Source organism: Thrips palmi, unplaced genomic scaffold (assembly GCF_012932325.1).
Source record: "Thrips palmi isolate BJ-2018 unplaced genomic scaffold, TpBJ-2018v1 HiC_scaffold_18, whole genome shotgun sequence".
Lineage (NCBI taxonomy): Eukaryota > Metazoa > Arthropoda > Insecta > Thysanoptera > Thripidae > Thrips > Thrips palmi.
The window spans coordinates 11,238,109-11,254,755 of record NW_023144627.1 but is presented as its reverse complement, the minus strand read 5'-3'; the positions used below and the strand labels follow the sequence as shown (position 1 = coordinate 11,254,755).

Here is a 16,647-nt window from a genome sequence, read left to right as displayed (position 1 = left end):
ATTGGTCCAGTTTCTGGCGCCACTCATGACGCCCCCCACCCCCACGCTCGTCTACCGCGACGCGGGTTCCTGCCGTCCCTGCCCTTTTCGGGCCCCGGGCCGACGGCCAAGCCGACGGCCTTCCTCCGCGGCACCGCCATCAACGACGCCCTGCCGCTGTCCGCCATCATGCTGGCGCCGCTGTCGCCGCCGCCCATGCCGCCGTAGCCGCCACCAATGCCGCCGAAGCCGCCACCCATGCCGCTGTAGCCGCCACCCATGCCGCCGAAGCCGCCACCGATGACCCCGCCCATGCCCCCGGCCATATCCCCACCCATGCCCCCGGCCATGCCCCCGGCCATGCCCCCGGCCATACCCCCGGCCATACCCCCGGCCATACCCCCGGCCATGCCCCCGGCCATACCCCCGCCCATGCCCCCGCCCATGCCCCCGCCCATGCCCCCGGCCATACCCCCGCCCATGCCGTTGATCATGCCGAAGGGGCTGAACGCGGCGAGGGTGCGGTGTTGAGTTTTGCCTAGTGGTGCCGTTGTGGTGAGAATCCTGTCATCCAGGTCAGCCTCCTGGTAGTCGTTGTGATCGTGGTCAGTCTCCAGGCCGTCACTCGAGGTGCTGGTCGGCACAGTATCCTGTGCGGTGGTTGTCCTGGCGGCCTGTGTGGTGGTCGCACTGGCGGCCTGTGAGGTGGTCGTCCTGGCAGCCATCGTGGTGGTCGTCCTGGCAGCCATTGTGGTGGTCGTCCTGGTGGCCTGTGTGGTGGTCGTCTTGGCGGTCAGCGTGGTCACCGCATCTGCCTGTGTGCTGCTGATCACGTTGCTGTCCTTGCTCTGCACGTTGTGCAGGGAGTTACTGTTGATGACCAGGGTGCCGGTGTTGTTGACCACGATCTGCGTCATGGTGTCCCCTGCGCTGTGGCAGTTGTAGCACGGCTGCTGCCCGCCCGGCTTGTTGAAGCCCGGGAACATGCCCGGGTAGCCGGCGTAGGCCGGGTACAACGGCACCGGGAGGTACGCCACCTGGGGGAAGGGCGGCGGCGGGGACGGGGGCGTCGGCGGGGACGTCGGCGGGTGCGTCGACGTCAGTGGTTGGGTGGTTCGCTTCACCGCTACGGCCACCGGCCTGCGGTGCGTCTTCCTCTTGTGCGGCACGTCGAAGTAGTCGTCGTCGTCGTCGCCGCAGCCCCACGCGAACATGCACAGGAACGTGCGGCCCTGGAGGGCGGGCCTGGCCTGCGTCAGGGTGCTGGCCCCGGACCTAGCCGTGCCGGCACCTGCACCCACAGGCCGTCGTGTCAGTGCAGTCACACTGCCAACGACGGACTTCCCCTGATCCCATCCCTGGGCCAGCCTCGGCCCTGAAGCGCCAGTCATACCTTGAGGAAGCCGCGCCGACGCCTTGGGGAAGGCCTCGGAGGCCGTGAAGGCTGCCACCCAGCACGCCGCCGCCACCAGCAGCACCAGCAGCCACGGCGTCATCCTCGTCCCCGAGTCCCGAGCACAGTCCACAAACGAAAACGACAGGAAGGGCTGGCTAGTTTCTCATATCACGAGCCTCGTGGCTGAGAGGAGCAGCAAAAGCAAAAACAAAACACTGAACACCGATCTGAATCGGGAACCATTTCTGCCCTGGGCAGCAGCCAGCCTGCCCAGCAGAGCACACAACACAAATCGTTTCCTTGTGCTTGTTTATTTTAGTTAAGTCTTTAGATACGGCTTGTCACCTATCACTCAATTTTCCTCCATCTCAAGATCGTTGAAGACTGCCCAAGTGATAGGGTTCCGAACGTCTGGGCAAGTATTGTTGTATTTGTTAGGTTAGGCGGCTGCCGACGAAGCAGTTTTTGCTGTGTTTCAGGCATAAAGTCAGATTTATTTGCTTTACAGACAAGCGCTGCCTCGGCCTTCATCCATGAAAATCTGGTCAACTCTGTTGCAGTCAAAATGGATGTTTTTCTCATGATCCGGCGGAAAAAGCTCACAATTTTCACTGATGCCAAGGAAACAACCACTGTTTTGCAGCTGAAAAAAATGATTCAAGGAATTACCAAGTTTGCTCCTGAGAATCAACAATTGTCCAATAAGGACAGTGTTGAAATGGAAGACTCACACCAATTAATGGAGTATGGAATCACTGCCAATGCTGCTAAAGCTCAAAGCCCTGGACAAGTTAACCTGGCCGTACGAGATGAAAATGGACAGTTTGAGTCTCTTGATATTACCCCATACTCATCTCCTCCAGACCTACCTGATGTAATGAAAGTTCAGGAACCTAACGGCAGTGACGTAAGTAATTTTCTTATACCCATTTAGCACAGTGTTTGTGTGCTTGCTACTATTCTGATTTGTTTGGTGAATTATTTCTTTAGGAGAGGCTTACCTCCCGCTAACTGTCCAGTCAACACACTTTATTTATTATCTGGTACCATGCTGCCAGCCCCCTCAGAAAATCGAGGGTTGTCCTTTGAGGACGATTTTAGCAAGCTCTTAGTTTGGCGTAGAAGAACACCTAAATTTACTACATTCCGTGTGAATTCTCTGACAACAAATCCTGTGCATTTCTTGGAAATCCTGAAACAGTCTCTTGCAAAGGTAAAGCCTGTTCTGTCATTAAGAATGAGCCGGTGGGTCTTCTAGTTCTGCTGAGGTAATGCTAAATGGAACAATTGCCACTATTTATTTAGCTCGCAGAAGATCGCTCCCAAGCTGGCACCATTTCTGCCATACCACCGGTCTGGCAGCATCCTAAGTTTCCTGAAGCTGTGGCTTTTGGATGCTGGGACAGAAGTGAAGACCTACCTCGACATGATTCGGAAGTAATAGTGGATCGTGCCTGTGGTGCTGCTGTTCTAAGAGGAGCTCATGTTTTTGTGCCAGGTGTCATTGGCCTGTTGCCAGGTAATTTATGGACCAAAGATTCTTTTCCCCACTGTGTTTGTACATGTTCATCCAACTCTACTGGCTATTTTCAGGAGCTCGTGAAGGAGACATAGTTAGTATCTATGCAGATATTTGTGGCGTGAGTAAACGAGGCTGGACTCAGAAGCTCAATGAAAAGAGTCGCATGTTTGTGGGAAATGGTGTTTTGCTCATGGACAGAAAACAGATTTTTTGTGAAAATGGATTCAGCCGGTTAGTCATACTTTCTTAAAATGCATTACTGTTTAGAGCATTAAAAAAATTAATGCATGTCTTACCTATCATCTACAATATTCATAGGGGGATTGCTGTTCTTGTGACGGACAATGAGTCTGGCTGTCCATCATTGCCTGAAAATTTATTTGAGCCTGGTATGGCTATCATGCAGAATCTCCCATCCATTGTGTGTGGACGTGTAGTTGATCCGCAACCTGGAGAAATCATATTAGACATGTGTGCTGCTCCAGGAAACAAAACCACGCATTTATCTGCTCTGATGAATAATGAGGTAAAATTACCAATCTATTTGTTTATTATTTAAGTTTTGTTACTAGCTTTTTTAAACTTCTAACCTTTTTTTCAAATCATTTTCAATTTAGGGTGCCATCATAGCACTGGACAGATCTGCATCCCGAATATCAAAGCTACGCCAAGTTTGTTTGGAAATGTCAGTCAGGAATGTTGCAGCCTTTGTCTTTGACTCTGTGAAAGCTGTGAAAATAGAACAAGCATCTGGAAGTGATGATGATTGCAACCACTCTTCCTTGGAGAGAGGTCCTCCTTTCTCCCCATGCCTCTTTGATAGAATCCTTCTTGATGCTCCATGCAGTGGATTGGGACAGCGACCTAAATTAGAGGAAATTGATATGAAGCATGTGGCGTCTTTTCCTCCACTTCAAAAGAAACTTTTTAAAACGGTATGTACATTATGAAATTTATAGAACCTTATGTTTATTTTAAGAGTATTTAACATAGCATTTTTTCCTCTTAGGCTGTGTCACTGTTGAAGCCAGGGGGGATATTAGTGTACAGCACATGTACTGTTACTGTCGAAGAGAATGAGGGGGTTGTGCGTTGGGCTCTGGACCACTTCTCAAGCTTGACACTTCTTCCTGCAGAACCTCGCTTTTTTAACTCTGCTCTTAACAAGGTACTGTTCAGAATTAATTGTAGGAGTGATCTCAGTATGAGTTATAGAAACTTCATAAATTTGTTTCTTACTTTGTTCTTTTCCAGTCTGCTTCCTCCAACATCCTGTCATCAACAGAACTGAGTTGTATCCAGAAATTTGTGCCAAGTGTTGATACAGATGAGGAAAACAACCATTGTGAAAGAGACACAATTGGTTTTTTCATTGCTCGGTTTCAGAAGCAAACATAAGTTATTCTAATAAAGTTGCTTTTTTGTTCATGATTTGATTGGTTGTTGGCTCATTTTTTACTTATCAGAAGAACACAAGGGAAGTGTTTGTCTTTTGCCTTAATGCAAATTTATTACCCGTATGTGGTTTTGTTGATATGTCCTTCTGCAGTTGTACTCCAAGCAAAGTTGTCTAAAAAACATCCTTTTTTTTCTTTATCTGTTGTTTCTCAATCTTAAATGATTTTTTTTATTGCATTTGACAATATTAACTGCGTATGTGTATGGGTTAGCTTTATTCCCTGTTTCCTTTTGGCAGCTTGATATTTGTGGGAAGACATCTGCTTTTCCTTCATTGTTGTTGTAGCTCATTTTGTCTTGAATGTTCTATGCTCAGATATAGCCGAGTGTAATAAGTGTTGAATTGAATCTCGGATATTGATTGTCAATGTTAGATTCATTATAAAAATTCATAGACCTCTCCTTCCACATTTTTGTAATTGTGTAACTAGTCATTACCTTATTATTCTGATGACCAGTTGTAAACTAGTATTATTTGAACTTTTGAACAATAATAATACAGCTCTGATGTATTTGAGTGAGTACATACTTGTCCACTTTCTCATTAATTGAGGAGTTTCTGTGATTTCATTTACTGTACTGACAAAACTAAGTGAATGTATACTGCCACAATCAAGTAACATTTTGTATTTGAGGACATTTCAGAACTTTGCTCCAAATATGATTATTGACCTGTTTTGGAAAATGGACAATATCTCATCATGCCTTTAAGTCTGAGTAGCACAAGAACGTCAACAGTTCTTTCAGTGAATTCTTGTAGGACACATTCTGCATACGTTATGGTTCTTATCTTTCACTGACTGAATTAAATATTTCACTTACCTATTTATTTATTAAGTACTCAGTTATCAGTGATGTAAATATTGATAATCCATCATAATGAACCTTAAATGTACTTGATCGCTGTAGTTAACAATGGAGTTCAGTGACCCTTCCCTCAGTTGCCATTGTCTAGTTTAATTTATAGTACTGTAGTAAAACAAAACTCACAGCACCTTTCAATAAGGCCTTCTTTTATTTTCTTTTATTGTTGTGTTCTGGCTTGGTTTTGAGACCTTTACTGCAAAACAAATATGAGTTAGTTCATTTCAAAGCATTTGTCCAGCAGTAACAAACATAGTAACAAACATGTTTTGCTCAAAAGTGAATATCATTTGTTATTTGTGCAGTCATGAGGACATTGAGTCTTTGAGTACTGCTTGTGTGCTGACCATTATAATTCCGTTGTACTAAAAACCGTGTGATAATTGACTGCGAGGCTCAGAATTGCCGTATAGTTTTGCTGCAGTGGCTGTGATCTGTGGTAGTTTCATTTTTCTGCTATTTTTAGGTTTGCTGCCTTTGCTTTGAGCTTGTAAAGATTGAAGGGAAGCTTGGGTTATTTTATTTTGTAATGGTCTGTAATTTACTTGATTACCTTGGACTTAAGACACCATCATCATTTGCTACCCCTTATTTGTTAACAATAAAGAATTAAATTAAGTCTTGTATTAAGCGTCTTCTTTTTTAAACCCCACCGAAGAACTTTATCTTCATTAAACTCAGGTCATTAGGCCTTCTTTTAGTTTCTCCAGCAATTAAATTCTCGTGTACCAAATTACTTTTGTACGTCACTCACTGGAGACACGGAGTATCGTCGACTACCCCCACCACCTCCCCTCCCCTCCATCCCTCCCTCCCCCTCCCCTCCCTTCCCCGGGTCGGTCCCACGGTCCGGGCGGGTTGAGCGGCAAAACAACTGTCGCCCCGCAAATCTCCGAATTTTGGCCTCAGTTTTGTAATTGATTCCCCTTTTATCGTGCCTCTTGCCTCTGTTGGCTGTTGTACCCTATATCCAACAGATGAACCTCTCTGATTGTCGAAGACACTGGTAATTCGCAATACAAGAAAAGGCTCTCCTCGAGGAAGTCAGAGGTTAGGAGTTTTCTGTTTGTTGTGATTGTTTACTTGAAAATGTTGTTGCTTACTTAATTGTATCAATATCTTTCTCGCATGCGTATAGTTATTGGTCTCTTTTTCTTGCTTGCTAGGTCCTTTCATGTGTGTGTCAGGCACGATAACTTTTTGTACCCTCAGCTAAACATACTACTTGTTGCTCTTGATTCTAGATTCAAAATGGATAACGACGAAGCCACCCAGATCCTATCTGAGGACGAAGATATTGTGTACACCGGTCTAACGTGCTCGCAAGCTGAAGGGTACAATTTAGAAAATGTGGATGCAACAGAGATTTTGTCTCAAGATCCTAATGTTGTTTACACTGGACAAACGTGCACAGAAGAAGAAAATAATAGATTAGAAACATCACATGGAAAAACTCAATTTGAAAAATGTGATGATGGATCGTTCGACCCAGACGAGACATATATTAGTGTCAATAAGCTGCGCTTAAAGGCGCAAGCTTCTGGAGTTACAGAAAATAAACCAAACATTTGTGATGTTGGGGAGGAACACAAGTCAGTCAATGGTAACGAATTTAAGACAGAACAATCAAATCTTAGTTCGTACTCTCAAGAGTTAACTCAGCCTGTAACTCAATCTCAAGAAATAGATCACATAGATGAGACTCCCCCCATCTCAAAAACTCATGAAGATGGTGAAGGTGACAGTACGAGTAAATCTGTCAATGATACTCTTGAATTGACACCATCACAAGACATCCAGAACTCCCTGTCACCAACTGGATTGTGAGTCAAGGCACATTATTGCAGTTTTTCATATTGACCACATTTTTTTGGAATATCAGTGATAAATGTGTTTTTTTTTAAATTAAATTTTTGTTTTCTTTTTGCACAGCAAAGAACTTGAAAATCGCCTGAGCCGAGGACACACTCATGATGGTGGCCACAATGTCAAGACAGCTGTTAGTAGCTCCAGCAGTTCTAGGTATTTGTGAAAACATTATTCAATTAAATATTTCACTCTTTCCTTGCCTGTGACCATTAAAATGCTTTTCTCTGTTCATTGGATTTTAGTTTTGTGGTTTCCACCAGCTCAAGCAGCAAACGAGCAAGTAAGTTGAAGACTCAAAATTGTAGTTTTTTTAGCTGGTTTCATATTTGTCAATCAAGTGTAATGCAATTCTAACATTTGTTTCCAGCTGAATCAGATGACACGGACGACATGGTAATCGGTTCGCAAGACATGTTTGTAAGCCAAGAAGCCTGTGCCAATGAACCCAATGTAGTGTCAGTTTCCCAGTTGATACCTACTTTGCAACTGTCTGGAGACATTCCTTTATCACAAAGCTATGAAGGCTTCAAACCTGGCAGGTTAGTGTCACCTTTGTGGACCGGGCTTGTGGTTTTATTTCACTTCAAATATTTCTATTGGTTGATGTTGTAGGCTGTACCCGAGCTCTCCAACATCTGGAATAACTTCTACTCCTCTTAGAGAGGTTTCAAAATCTTCCAGAGATGATGTAATATCTCTTTCTGATGAGGAAGATGTTCAGAAAATTTCTGAAAAGAGGAAGTTGTCATCTGATTCGAGTGATGAACTGAAACCTGATTTAAAAAAGGTGAAAAAGAGTTTTCAAAGCCGTCCAAGTGTTATGGTTGTTGATGAAGTCGGTGTATTTAAAAACCCATCAACTGAGGTACATAATAATTTTTTATTTCAAATTTTCTCTAATATCTGTATTAATTTTAAGCTTGACTTTCTTTTGAGTTTAGCTATCTATACCGTACTTGATTTTCACTATCCAATGTTTCAGGACCTTACTCTTGGATCTCAAGGCATACATCTGCATCTGTCTCAAACAGATTCTGATTTAGAGGGTAGTCAGGAAGTTGGGATTGCTAGTCCTACAGCACTAAATGGTTCCGTTAATCCGAGTCATGACATAAGTATTGTCAATGTAGAGGATGTGGAAGATGATATCCAGGTCTGTTGGCAATGCTTCAAATTTTTGATTTGTTGAGTTGTACTTTCTGTTAATTAACTTTGCAAAATTTCAGCTCATTTCACCACTGGCAAGAAAGGCTACAGCTGAAATTACATTAGATTCTAGTGGTCATGCTGACATTGAAGAAGTTGTGCCCCTTTCTGGACAAAATCAGAAAGAGAATACATTGAGTTCAAAATCTGAAGACCCCAATTTGTCAAATAACATCAAGGTAAGTGACATCAAAAATAAAATAAAATTGTGAAACATGTTATTTTTTTTCTTTTTATTAACTCTCTAAAACAATTTTTCCTCACAGTCATTAGTTGGCGATGTTGGTCATCCATTAGACCAATCCAGTGAAAATGCGAAGACCATCAACCAAACCAGTCAAGACTTTGAAACTGATTTTGTGCTCACCTTTACCTGCACCTATAAAGTGTCTTGTAAAGCATCCATAGATACTTTGAAGAAAAATACAACATCAAGATCCATTACTTCGGTTTGTCAGCTAATCACGTGTTCACCTCTAATTATTATTTCTTAAAAGCTTTGTATGGTCTGTACGATTTTGTTTCATTTTGTTCCAGTTTGAAGTATTGGAAAGCAACACGGTGCGCAAGAGAGATTCGTCTCCCAGTGCAGTTGAAGAATCATCTCCTGGGAGAAATGGCAGTTCACCCGGAAGTGTCATGAGCGGTCCAGGACTATTTCCATTGCCGCCGATGCACCCATCTCGCTACAGCATGTTTTCTACTACTTCCTCCAGCTCTGCTGGAAGTGCTGCAAGCCTTTACCGAAAGGGTAAGTTGTTTTCATTGCTCTGTGTTCTCGTTTACCACTGCTTCTCTAATTCACCAATTGTTTAGTACCGGCCCGTGGGCGCCCACCTGCTAGGACATTGCACAGTGCCTCTGGTAATGCATCACCTGTGAGGCTCAACCATCTAGCCCCCTGGAAAGAATTTCTTAGCGAGTGTCAAGATGAACTGGCGACATCTGGGTCAACAATTCTCGAGAATTGGGAGGCCTCCAGAATGCATAACTCAAGTTCAGATGATTCTAAAACTATTGATGACAAAACACTGGAACCAGTTCTCGAGGTAAGCCTTAAGCTAACCATGACCAATGCTAGGCATATGTTGAAGTTTTAATGATGTTTTTTTTCTGTTGCTCATGTAGGATGATAATGAGATTTTGGGTATTCCTGCTAATAGTGGTTACCAAAAGTACCTTCATGTGAAAAAGAGATCTGACTCTGCGAACAGTTCTACCTCTGCCGCTCCAGTAGACAGTGAAAAGAACCCGGCTGCGGTATGTTGGTTATTTTACCGAGCATCTTACCATGTTAGTATTTTCAAAAATATATTGAAAAATGTTTGCCTTTTCCCTTGCAGACAAATGAGGGAACCGAGACACCAACGAGCAAAAGAAAGCGAGGAAGACCAACTAAACCTAGCACCCCTCGAACTCCTAGTGGCTCTTCAAAGAAGAAAGGTCAAACTCCCAGGAAGAAGAAAACCGATGTACCTGATGCAGTGGAACATTCTAGTCCCCCAGATGACTCTTTAAGTGGCGCATCAGAATACTATAGTCAAGGTATATTAAAATGTTTCACAATCAACCCTATTGGTGTCATTAAAATAAATGTCCTTTTCTATTGTTTTCTTTCTTCTTTCTAATTCTAGGGGCACAGGTTTTTGCTTTATGGAAGGATGGGTGTTATTACCACGGTCGTCTTACCACATCTACAAAGCCTAACCAGTGGAATGTGGCTTTTCATGATGGTACAAAGAGAGATCTAAGCAAAAACGAAATTTATCTCATCAACACATTTGTAATTGGCCAATCTGTTCATGCCAAAACTGAAAAAGATTATGATGCTGGTACTGTTATTGATGTTATACCGTAAGTAAAAATATTCTACAATCTATATACCTTGTTTATTCGAAAAAAGAAAAAAAACATAAAATGAGCTGAGAAGTCTGTATTTCTACCATCTAAGTGTGTTTGTCTGTTTTGCAGAGGAACAGAGGGGCAGGATGAATTGTATAAAATTAAAATTGCTTACTCAGGAAGTGTAGTAACAGTACACATATCAGACTTAATGCTATCAGAAGAGCAGATGAAACAATTTGTAGATCCCTCCAACTCTACTAACTACACATCAAACTCATCAACATCTCCCTCGAAACGTTCTTCTGCTTCCAAACTTGGCAGTATTGATCTTGGTGTGTATATCGTTCTGTCCTAATACAGTCAATAATAGTTCGCTCTCTCTCTCTCCCCAGCATGTCTTTTTCTGTTGCAATCTAATTTGTTCTTTTTCTGTGTTTTGTGGAATTAGATAATATTCTACCAGGAAAGCGAGTTCGAACACCTAAAGGAAGTCAAAATGTGGTCAATAGTCCAGGTCGACCTGGCCCATCAAACACAGCTCGCAGATTAATACCAGAAGGGTAAGGTGACTGCAGACTTTTATTTTGTTGTTTTTTCTTGAATTGATTATTATTTCAAACATCTCCAATAGTTGCAGTTCTTCTACTGCTGAAGATGAACCATTAGCACAAAGTTTAACAATACCGATAATACCTGGAGTGCAGGCGGAGCAAGTTGGTTTTGAAAAGACTGCTGATCCACTTGCTAGGAAAGGAAGAGGGGTCAAGAAAAGTGCCTCAAAGAAGCCACTGCCAGATATTGGTAAAAAGTTTTTACAACGAAAAATTTTAAAATATTTATTTACTTTCTGCTTTGAGTCTGTGAGATGAATATTTTCTTCCTCTGTTTAAATACAGATGATGAGAAGATTGTTCATGAGCTTGGACCATTGCCTCCTGATGGAAGTAGAATATTTGGAGGATACTCCTTCTTGTTGACAATCACAGATGTCTGTATCAGACATAGGCATGAACCTGTGACAGATTCCGAGAGGAATACAGATGTTGAGGATCAGCCTGGTAAATCAATAGCTGACTTAAAAATGAATGATTTTTTCTTTTCTTTTTATTAGTAATATATCTTCTGTATTTTCCAGATGATGAGTCATCGCATTGTGCTTCTGACTATGAATGCTACCAGTTTGCAAAAGCTCGAATGGTGAAAGATCGCCTTGCTCGACAGATACTTCAAGGTGGAGGAAAAGTCTTAAAGCACTGGACTGAAATTGTGCCTAAAGACATAAATAACACCTATGTGGTCTCTAATCGCCCTTGCTATACTGCCATATATCTACAGTGCCTTGTTCGAGGTGTTAAAGGAGTCAACCATGAGTGCATAATTCATTGCTGCAGAGAGGTATGTGTCAGTTGACTAATTCCTATGTATGTGACACATTAGCTCTCAACTAATCTATTTCTAAATTCTCAGAACAAAAGACTGGCAAACTGTCTGAAAAGTTACTTGCTACCTCCTGGATATTCTTTAAAAAGAAAAAATTGGGCCACGTGGTCTGATCTCAAAATTAAACAGCCTTTACGTGGTGAAAAAATTCTAGTGGAGGGAGACAAAGTTTTCAAAGACTTTTGGGAGGGCATACTACAGTTAAGCGGAGCAAAAGTTGCCACCATAAAAAGTGTTCAAGGTAGATTGTTTTTTATCATTTTATAATATAATGTAACTCAACCATGACGCTTAAATTTGTTCCTGTTGTCAATTTTTCCATGTTGTTATTTTCAGGTCATTTAGATAGCTTGTCAAAAGTTCTATCTACCCATGACTGCTCTGAGAAGACTTTAAAACATGCCCAAGGTGCCAATGTACCTATAGTTTCTCCATTATGGGTAATCCAGAGTCTCATTGAAAACAAACCGTTACCACATAATGATATACAATGTTTCGCTTATGATCATGTTGATTGTGACTGATGGTTTTGTATGTACATGGTACTAGAAAAGCATTGACATGTCTTTTCTTACAATCCATTTTAGTTTTTGTTGTTAATCATGCCATCTTCTGTATATTAAGATGGACTTCATAAATTCAGAATCAATTTTAACTACTTCACAACTATGAAATTACGTTCTGTTCGTGTTTTATGTCTTTCATCAATAGTTTTAAAATTAATTGCTCATTGTAAACAGCATGTTTTCAATTTACAAATAAATGAGTGCTCAAAAATTTATTGAAATTCTTTTTAACTCTCCTTCCCTTTAGTCATTGAAATTCAGCAACATGGTGCGGGTGGCCAACACTTGCAGTCAGAGTCTTGCCTGAAGCGCATCAGCATACTGCCGACGACTTCCGCACTCTCTTGAACTTGAGTGATCCTGGAGAGGATTCTGCTCTGGGCGTGGGCCTGGGAATCCAGAATGTCGATGATGAGCTCCATCTGTGGGTTGTGAAAAGAAAACAACAAATTGAAACCCAGTCCGCCAGGCATTATAGATCGAGCCTGCAAAGAGGCCCGGGTTCGACTACCCAGTGACGGACCGACAGGGTACCGCAGAGTACGGGGTTCTGTGAGGGCGTTGGCCGGCGTCGGCCATGGCTGCAGCACACTAGCACACTCACGGGTCCTTTGGAGGAGGCATCCGCGTTGACGAGGTCTGCGAGCTGCCCCACTTGCTCCTTGGCCGCCAGCAGGCTCTTGTAGGTGCCCAGCATCATACAGTACCTGTTGCGTCACACAAACGCACCAAGTTAAGCGCGGTACAGTGGAGTGGAGGAGATTTGGCCGGGGCACTGCCGGGGCAGCATCACCTGCCGATATCTCCTCTCCGCCGGAAACGCCCCCGGGGAAGGAGGCGGGGAGCGGAAGCGGGTGGAAACAGTCGATCAGGCTCGGCAACCTACTAACGTGCATTTGCATCACAAAGACCGACGCCCCGGGAGAGGGGAGGGGGCCTTGTGGCATGCTCGAGCTTTCGTCGAGCGATCCTGCAAGGTCCTCCCGACCACAAGCATATTTGGTTTACACTAACCGACTGTGCAATACATTTACTGAACAGATAGTTCGAGCAAAACATCTTCCGTCTTTCGGAAAAATAATTCAGAAGCGGGTTAAAGAAACAAACTGAAGTGGAGGCTGCCTGCCTTCCAGGCGCTTGTCGCTACGAGCTGCAGGCTGCACAGTAGGGCCCCTTTGCGACGAAGGGGTGGCCGACCGTGCGATGCTCGCCACGGGATGCTCACCGCGGGGACCTTATTGGAACCGGGATCGCATCGACCGCATAGCTCCGTCGTCATTTTTTAGGCGCCGCACGATTGCCACCTCCCCCTCCCCCTTACCTCCCCCCTCTCGGCCGATGCTCTGAATTTTTGCGCGATGGGGCACGAGGCTTGGCGGCAGGGCGTTGGCAGGGCTGGGTGGGTATGGCGGTACTTAGCGGGACTCCCCCTCCCCCTCCCGTCCACACGGCGCGGCACGGCGCGGCACAGCGCGGCACGGCACGGCGCGCGGCGCACGTGAGGGCGTTTGACTCGAGTTCGACTTCCTGGAAGGACGCGCGCTTAGCCCCGCAAGGACGCGGAGGGAAGCGAAAAAAAGTTATTGGCCGGGTATTTGAACCCTGGGACGCAGCGCCGCGCTGCGCTCTTTTGTGGCGGCGTTTGCCCTCGCCGGTTTGTGACGGCCAAATCCGCGGCCTCGCCACGATGATCGCCTTATCTCTCGTCATTTGCAAAGGGCAGCGCGGGGCGGGGCGGGGCGGGGCGGAGCGGGGCGGGGCGGCAAGGGCCGGGAAGGGCTTGGCCGCTCCGCTCCGCCTTTGGTGCTGCCGGAGCTCCACATTCATTAGCGAGCAAGTCAAGCCTCGCTTTGGCTCACTTCGCCTCGCCTCGCCCGACCAAATCGCAACATTAATGTGTCTTGAATGGATCCGCCGCGATTATCCCCCGAACGGGAGACGGAAGCGAAGGAGCGCCGCCTTTTTGACGGCAAGGCGCGGACGACTGCGTCGCCGCAGCGCCACGGCCATCACCATCACGACCATCACGGCCTCAAGGCGCCTCAAGGACTGGGGGGGGGGGGGATACACTTGGCCCTTCCTCTGCGAAACGCTGCAGGCCATCCGGGTGGGCGAGGACGGCGAGGACGGCGAGGACGGCGAGGACCCAGAGGCCGGGCCCTTCAAACTTAGCATGGCGCAGTCGATGCCGGGGGCGGCCCGGGGGCGGCCCGGGGGCGGCGCGTCCCGGCCTGGCCTGGCCTGCCCTGGCCCCTGCAAGAAGGCCAGCACCGAGGCGGCGCGGCACATGGGCCCGGGGCAGCACGCCTAGCCGCCTCGTCGACACTGTTAACGCCGACACGCAGACACTGGTACTGTGTGCGTCCGACGATGCCGGCCTATGCCAGCGACCGCGCTACAGGCCCATCTTGCAGCCTGGCCGCTGGCTATAGTCGGACGCACTTAGCACTGGCACAGCGTGCACAGCGTGCACAGCGCAGAGGCCTGCGGCCCAACTTCAGTACGCCGGGACTCGGGTAGGGCGACGGGCGACGGTCCGGCGGTGGGATAGTTTTATTTAAGTTTGGCGCGGGCCCGGAAACTAGCCGACTTCGCTCGCCACCAACCCTGATAAATTCGTTACACTACATCTTTTCCTCTTTTCGACTTTGACTCTGCGGGCGTGAGCAGTTCGTCAGCCCTGCGTTGAACTTGATAACGCCAAATCGAACGGTGTGCGAGAGAGACAGCGGCCACCCAGAGAACACCCCGCCAGCCGCGACCTGGCTGCGACGGCGGACTGCTCCGGTCCGGTGCGCGCCGCATCAGTGTGGTCGCGGCACGTCGCAAGGTCAAAGGGCCAAAGAGCCAAAGAGCCAAATGCACCGAGACGCGGAAACCTGGCAGCGCGCAGACGGCAGCGCATTGGACTGGCGACGCAACACGGGACCTCAAGGTGGAGGCGGTCAAAACCCCGAACGCGTTTTGAGCTCCTGGGTCGCTAAATGGGACTCGAACCGAACGTGTGACCCCACCAATGGATTGCTCTCCGAACGAGGAATCCATTGGTGGGGTCACACGTTCGGTTCGAGTCCTGTTTAGCGACTCTCAAGCTCAAAATGCGTCGAGAGTTTTGGCCGCCTCCGCCGATCTTCTGGCCCACTGTGCGATGTACTGCTCGCAGGATAGGTTGGGCCCCGGCTTACATTACGACTGGCGACCTTGTTTTTTTCGGTCCGCGCTCCGCGCTGGCCTCTCAGCTGCCCCTCCCCGGACCTTCCCTCCGGCCTAACCAGGACCCGATTGCAAGGGTCGGCGCTCTGTCTCTCTCGCACCCATGAGAACGCTCCACGAGTGCGAGAGAGACAGTCTGGCGGCCCTGGCGGCCCTGGCGGCCCTGGCGCACTTCTTGTCCATCTTGGCGCAGCTGGCAGCGCGGCCATCGAGCAGCTGCACTTGTTGTCTAGCTGCTGCGCCTTCCTCCCCCCCCCCCCTCGGCCTGCCCACTGTAAGGCTAGTCTTCTTATTCCTCCCCCGGGGAGCCGTTCCCTGCGCTAACCACTGCCTTGTAAAGAGCGAGGCCGCCGAGCCGAGGCAGCCAGGCAGTCGACCGAGGGCCGCCTTCGTCGCTCTGTCTCTCTCGCACCTCTACGGGGCGCCCCACGAGTGCGAGAGAGACAGAGCGACTAAGGCGGCCCTCGGAATCAGTCGACAGCCCAGGCCCGAGCAAGGAGCTAAGTCGTGCGGCGTTGCTGCTCCGGACCGCGCAGAACGCAGCGCGCAGAACGCAGCGCGCAGAACGCAGCGCGCAGAACGCAGCGCGCAGAACGCAGCGCGCAGCGTGGCAAACGTCCACCGTTGAAAAGTACTATCTCAGAAATTCCCGGGACACTTGTTCGGAGAAAGTGCCTTTGACCGCCGGAAAATTGATAAGAAAGCGGAACCAAGCCAGACAGTATCAATCGGCGCTTTGTAATGTGCGTTCTGAGTGGCGGGGTGTGGCGTGGCGCTTGGAGCACACTGGGCGCGCTCATTCGTGTAGTCAGTTTAAACCGCGCGCCGCGCCGTGCCCCGGCAGTGCCAGCGGCCCAGCCAACGCCCCCAAAACACACAGCGAAATCATTATTAGTCGCTAAGTTCCCCATCGTTTGCATGCTATTTGCTGGTGTCGCGTCTCAAACAAAAGGAGGGGGAGGGGAGGGGGTAGTTGATAGCGAAGATGAGCTGCTCGGCGGCATGGGGAGGGGGAGGGGCGCCAGAGATTCCTATTCATGGATTTGTAATCGACTGTCCCGAGCCCTGCGGGGTGGTGGCATGTCTTGCCCAGAGCACCCTAGGGGGAGGGGGTAACACCGCCGCTGCTGTGTTGATCCTATCTTTGAATTATGACGACTGGTGGCGTACTGGCGTACCGTTGCTGCTGCGACTGCGCTATTCTCGGCCAGGCCCTCGGCCAGGCCTGGCGAGACAGTGTAATGCAGATAAACCAAAGGTCTCTATCGTCGCCAGAAATTATTACGGCC

The 16,647-nt window shown here is 47.4% G+C and overlaps 3 protein-coding genes across 4 annotated transcripts in view; 2 read left to right on the top strand and 1 right to left on the bottom strand.

The window, feature by feature from the left end:
- The first annotated feature begins 1,597 nt into the window (after window positions 1-1,597).
- On the top strand, window positions 1,598-4,333 carry LOC117645020 (elongin-B-like). 2 transcript variants are annotated; one of them, XM_034384892.1, is made up of 8 exons: window positions 2,141-2,282; window positions 2,366-2,588; window positions 2,681-2,894; window positions 2,969-3,128; window positions 3,216-3,423; window positions 3,515-3,832; window positions 3,907-4,065; window positions 4,152-4,333. In XM_034384892.1, the coding sequence occupies exons 2-8, from the start codon at window positions 2,424-2,426 to the stop codon at window positions 4,293-4,295; spliced, it is 1,368 nt and encodes a 455-aa protein (XP_034240783.1). In that variant the 5' UTR covers window positions 2,141-2,282; window positions 2,366-2,423; the 3' UTR covers window positions 4,296-4,333. The 2 variants fall into 2 exon arrangements, with proteins under 2 accessions (XP_034240784.1, XP_034240783.1); XM_034384893.1 differs by lacking the exons at window positions 2,681-2,894; window positions 2,969-3,128; window positions 3,216-3,423; ... (1 more) ...; window positions 3,907-4,065; window positions 4,152-4,333 and adding an exon at window positions 1,598-1,790 and having other exon boundaries at window positions 1,884-2,282; window positions 2,366-2,532.
- A 1,714-nt stretch (window positions 4,334-6,047) lies between these two features.
- Window positions 6,048-12,360, top strand: LOC117644606 (probable GPI-anchored adhesin-like protein PGA55). The gene is made up of 21 exons (XM_034384207.1): window positions 6,048-6,269; window positions 6,464-7,042; window positions 7,152-7,241; window positions 7,331-7,368; window positions 7,456-7,627; window positions 7,701-7,953; window positions 8,071-8,241; window positions 8,315-8,473; window positions 8,561-8,743; window positions 8,832-9,045; window positions 9,111-9,343; window positions 9,423-9,554; window positions 9,638-9,839; window positions 9,929-10,148; window positions 10,266-10,471; window positions 10,588-10,699; window positions 10,771-10,940; window positions 11,036-11,197; window positions 11,275-11,534; window positions 11,607-11,820; window positions 11,916-12,360. Exons 2-21 carry the CDS (start codon window positions 6,471-6,473, stop codon window positions 12,101-12,103), a joined length of 3,951 nt encoding a protein of 1,316 aa, XP_034240098.1. The 5' UTR covers window positions 6,048-6,269; window positions 6,464-6,470; the 3' UTR covers window positions 12,104-12,360.
- The window catches only part of LOC117644703, a 21,361-nt gene continuing 17,056 nt past the window's right edge, over window positions 12,343-16,647 (bottom strand). Inside the window, exons 6-7 of the mRNA XM_034384316.1 lie at window positions 12,750-12,852; window positions 12,343-12,567 (exon numbers count right to left, since the gene is read on the bottom strand). Of these exons, the coding sequence (XP_034240207.1) occupies window positions 12,403-12,567; window positions 12,750-12,852 (268 nt within the window). The 3' untranslated portion in view covers window positions 12,343-12,402. The remainder of the gene's footprint in view (window positions 12,568-12,749; window positions 12,853-16,647) is intronic.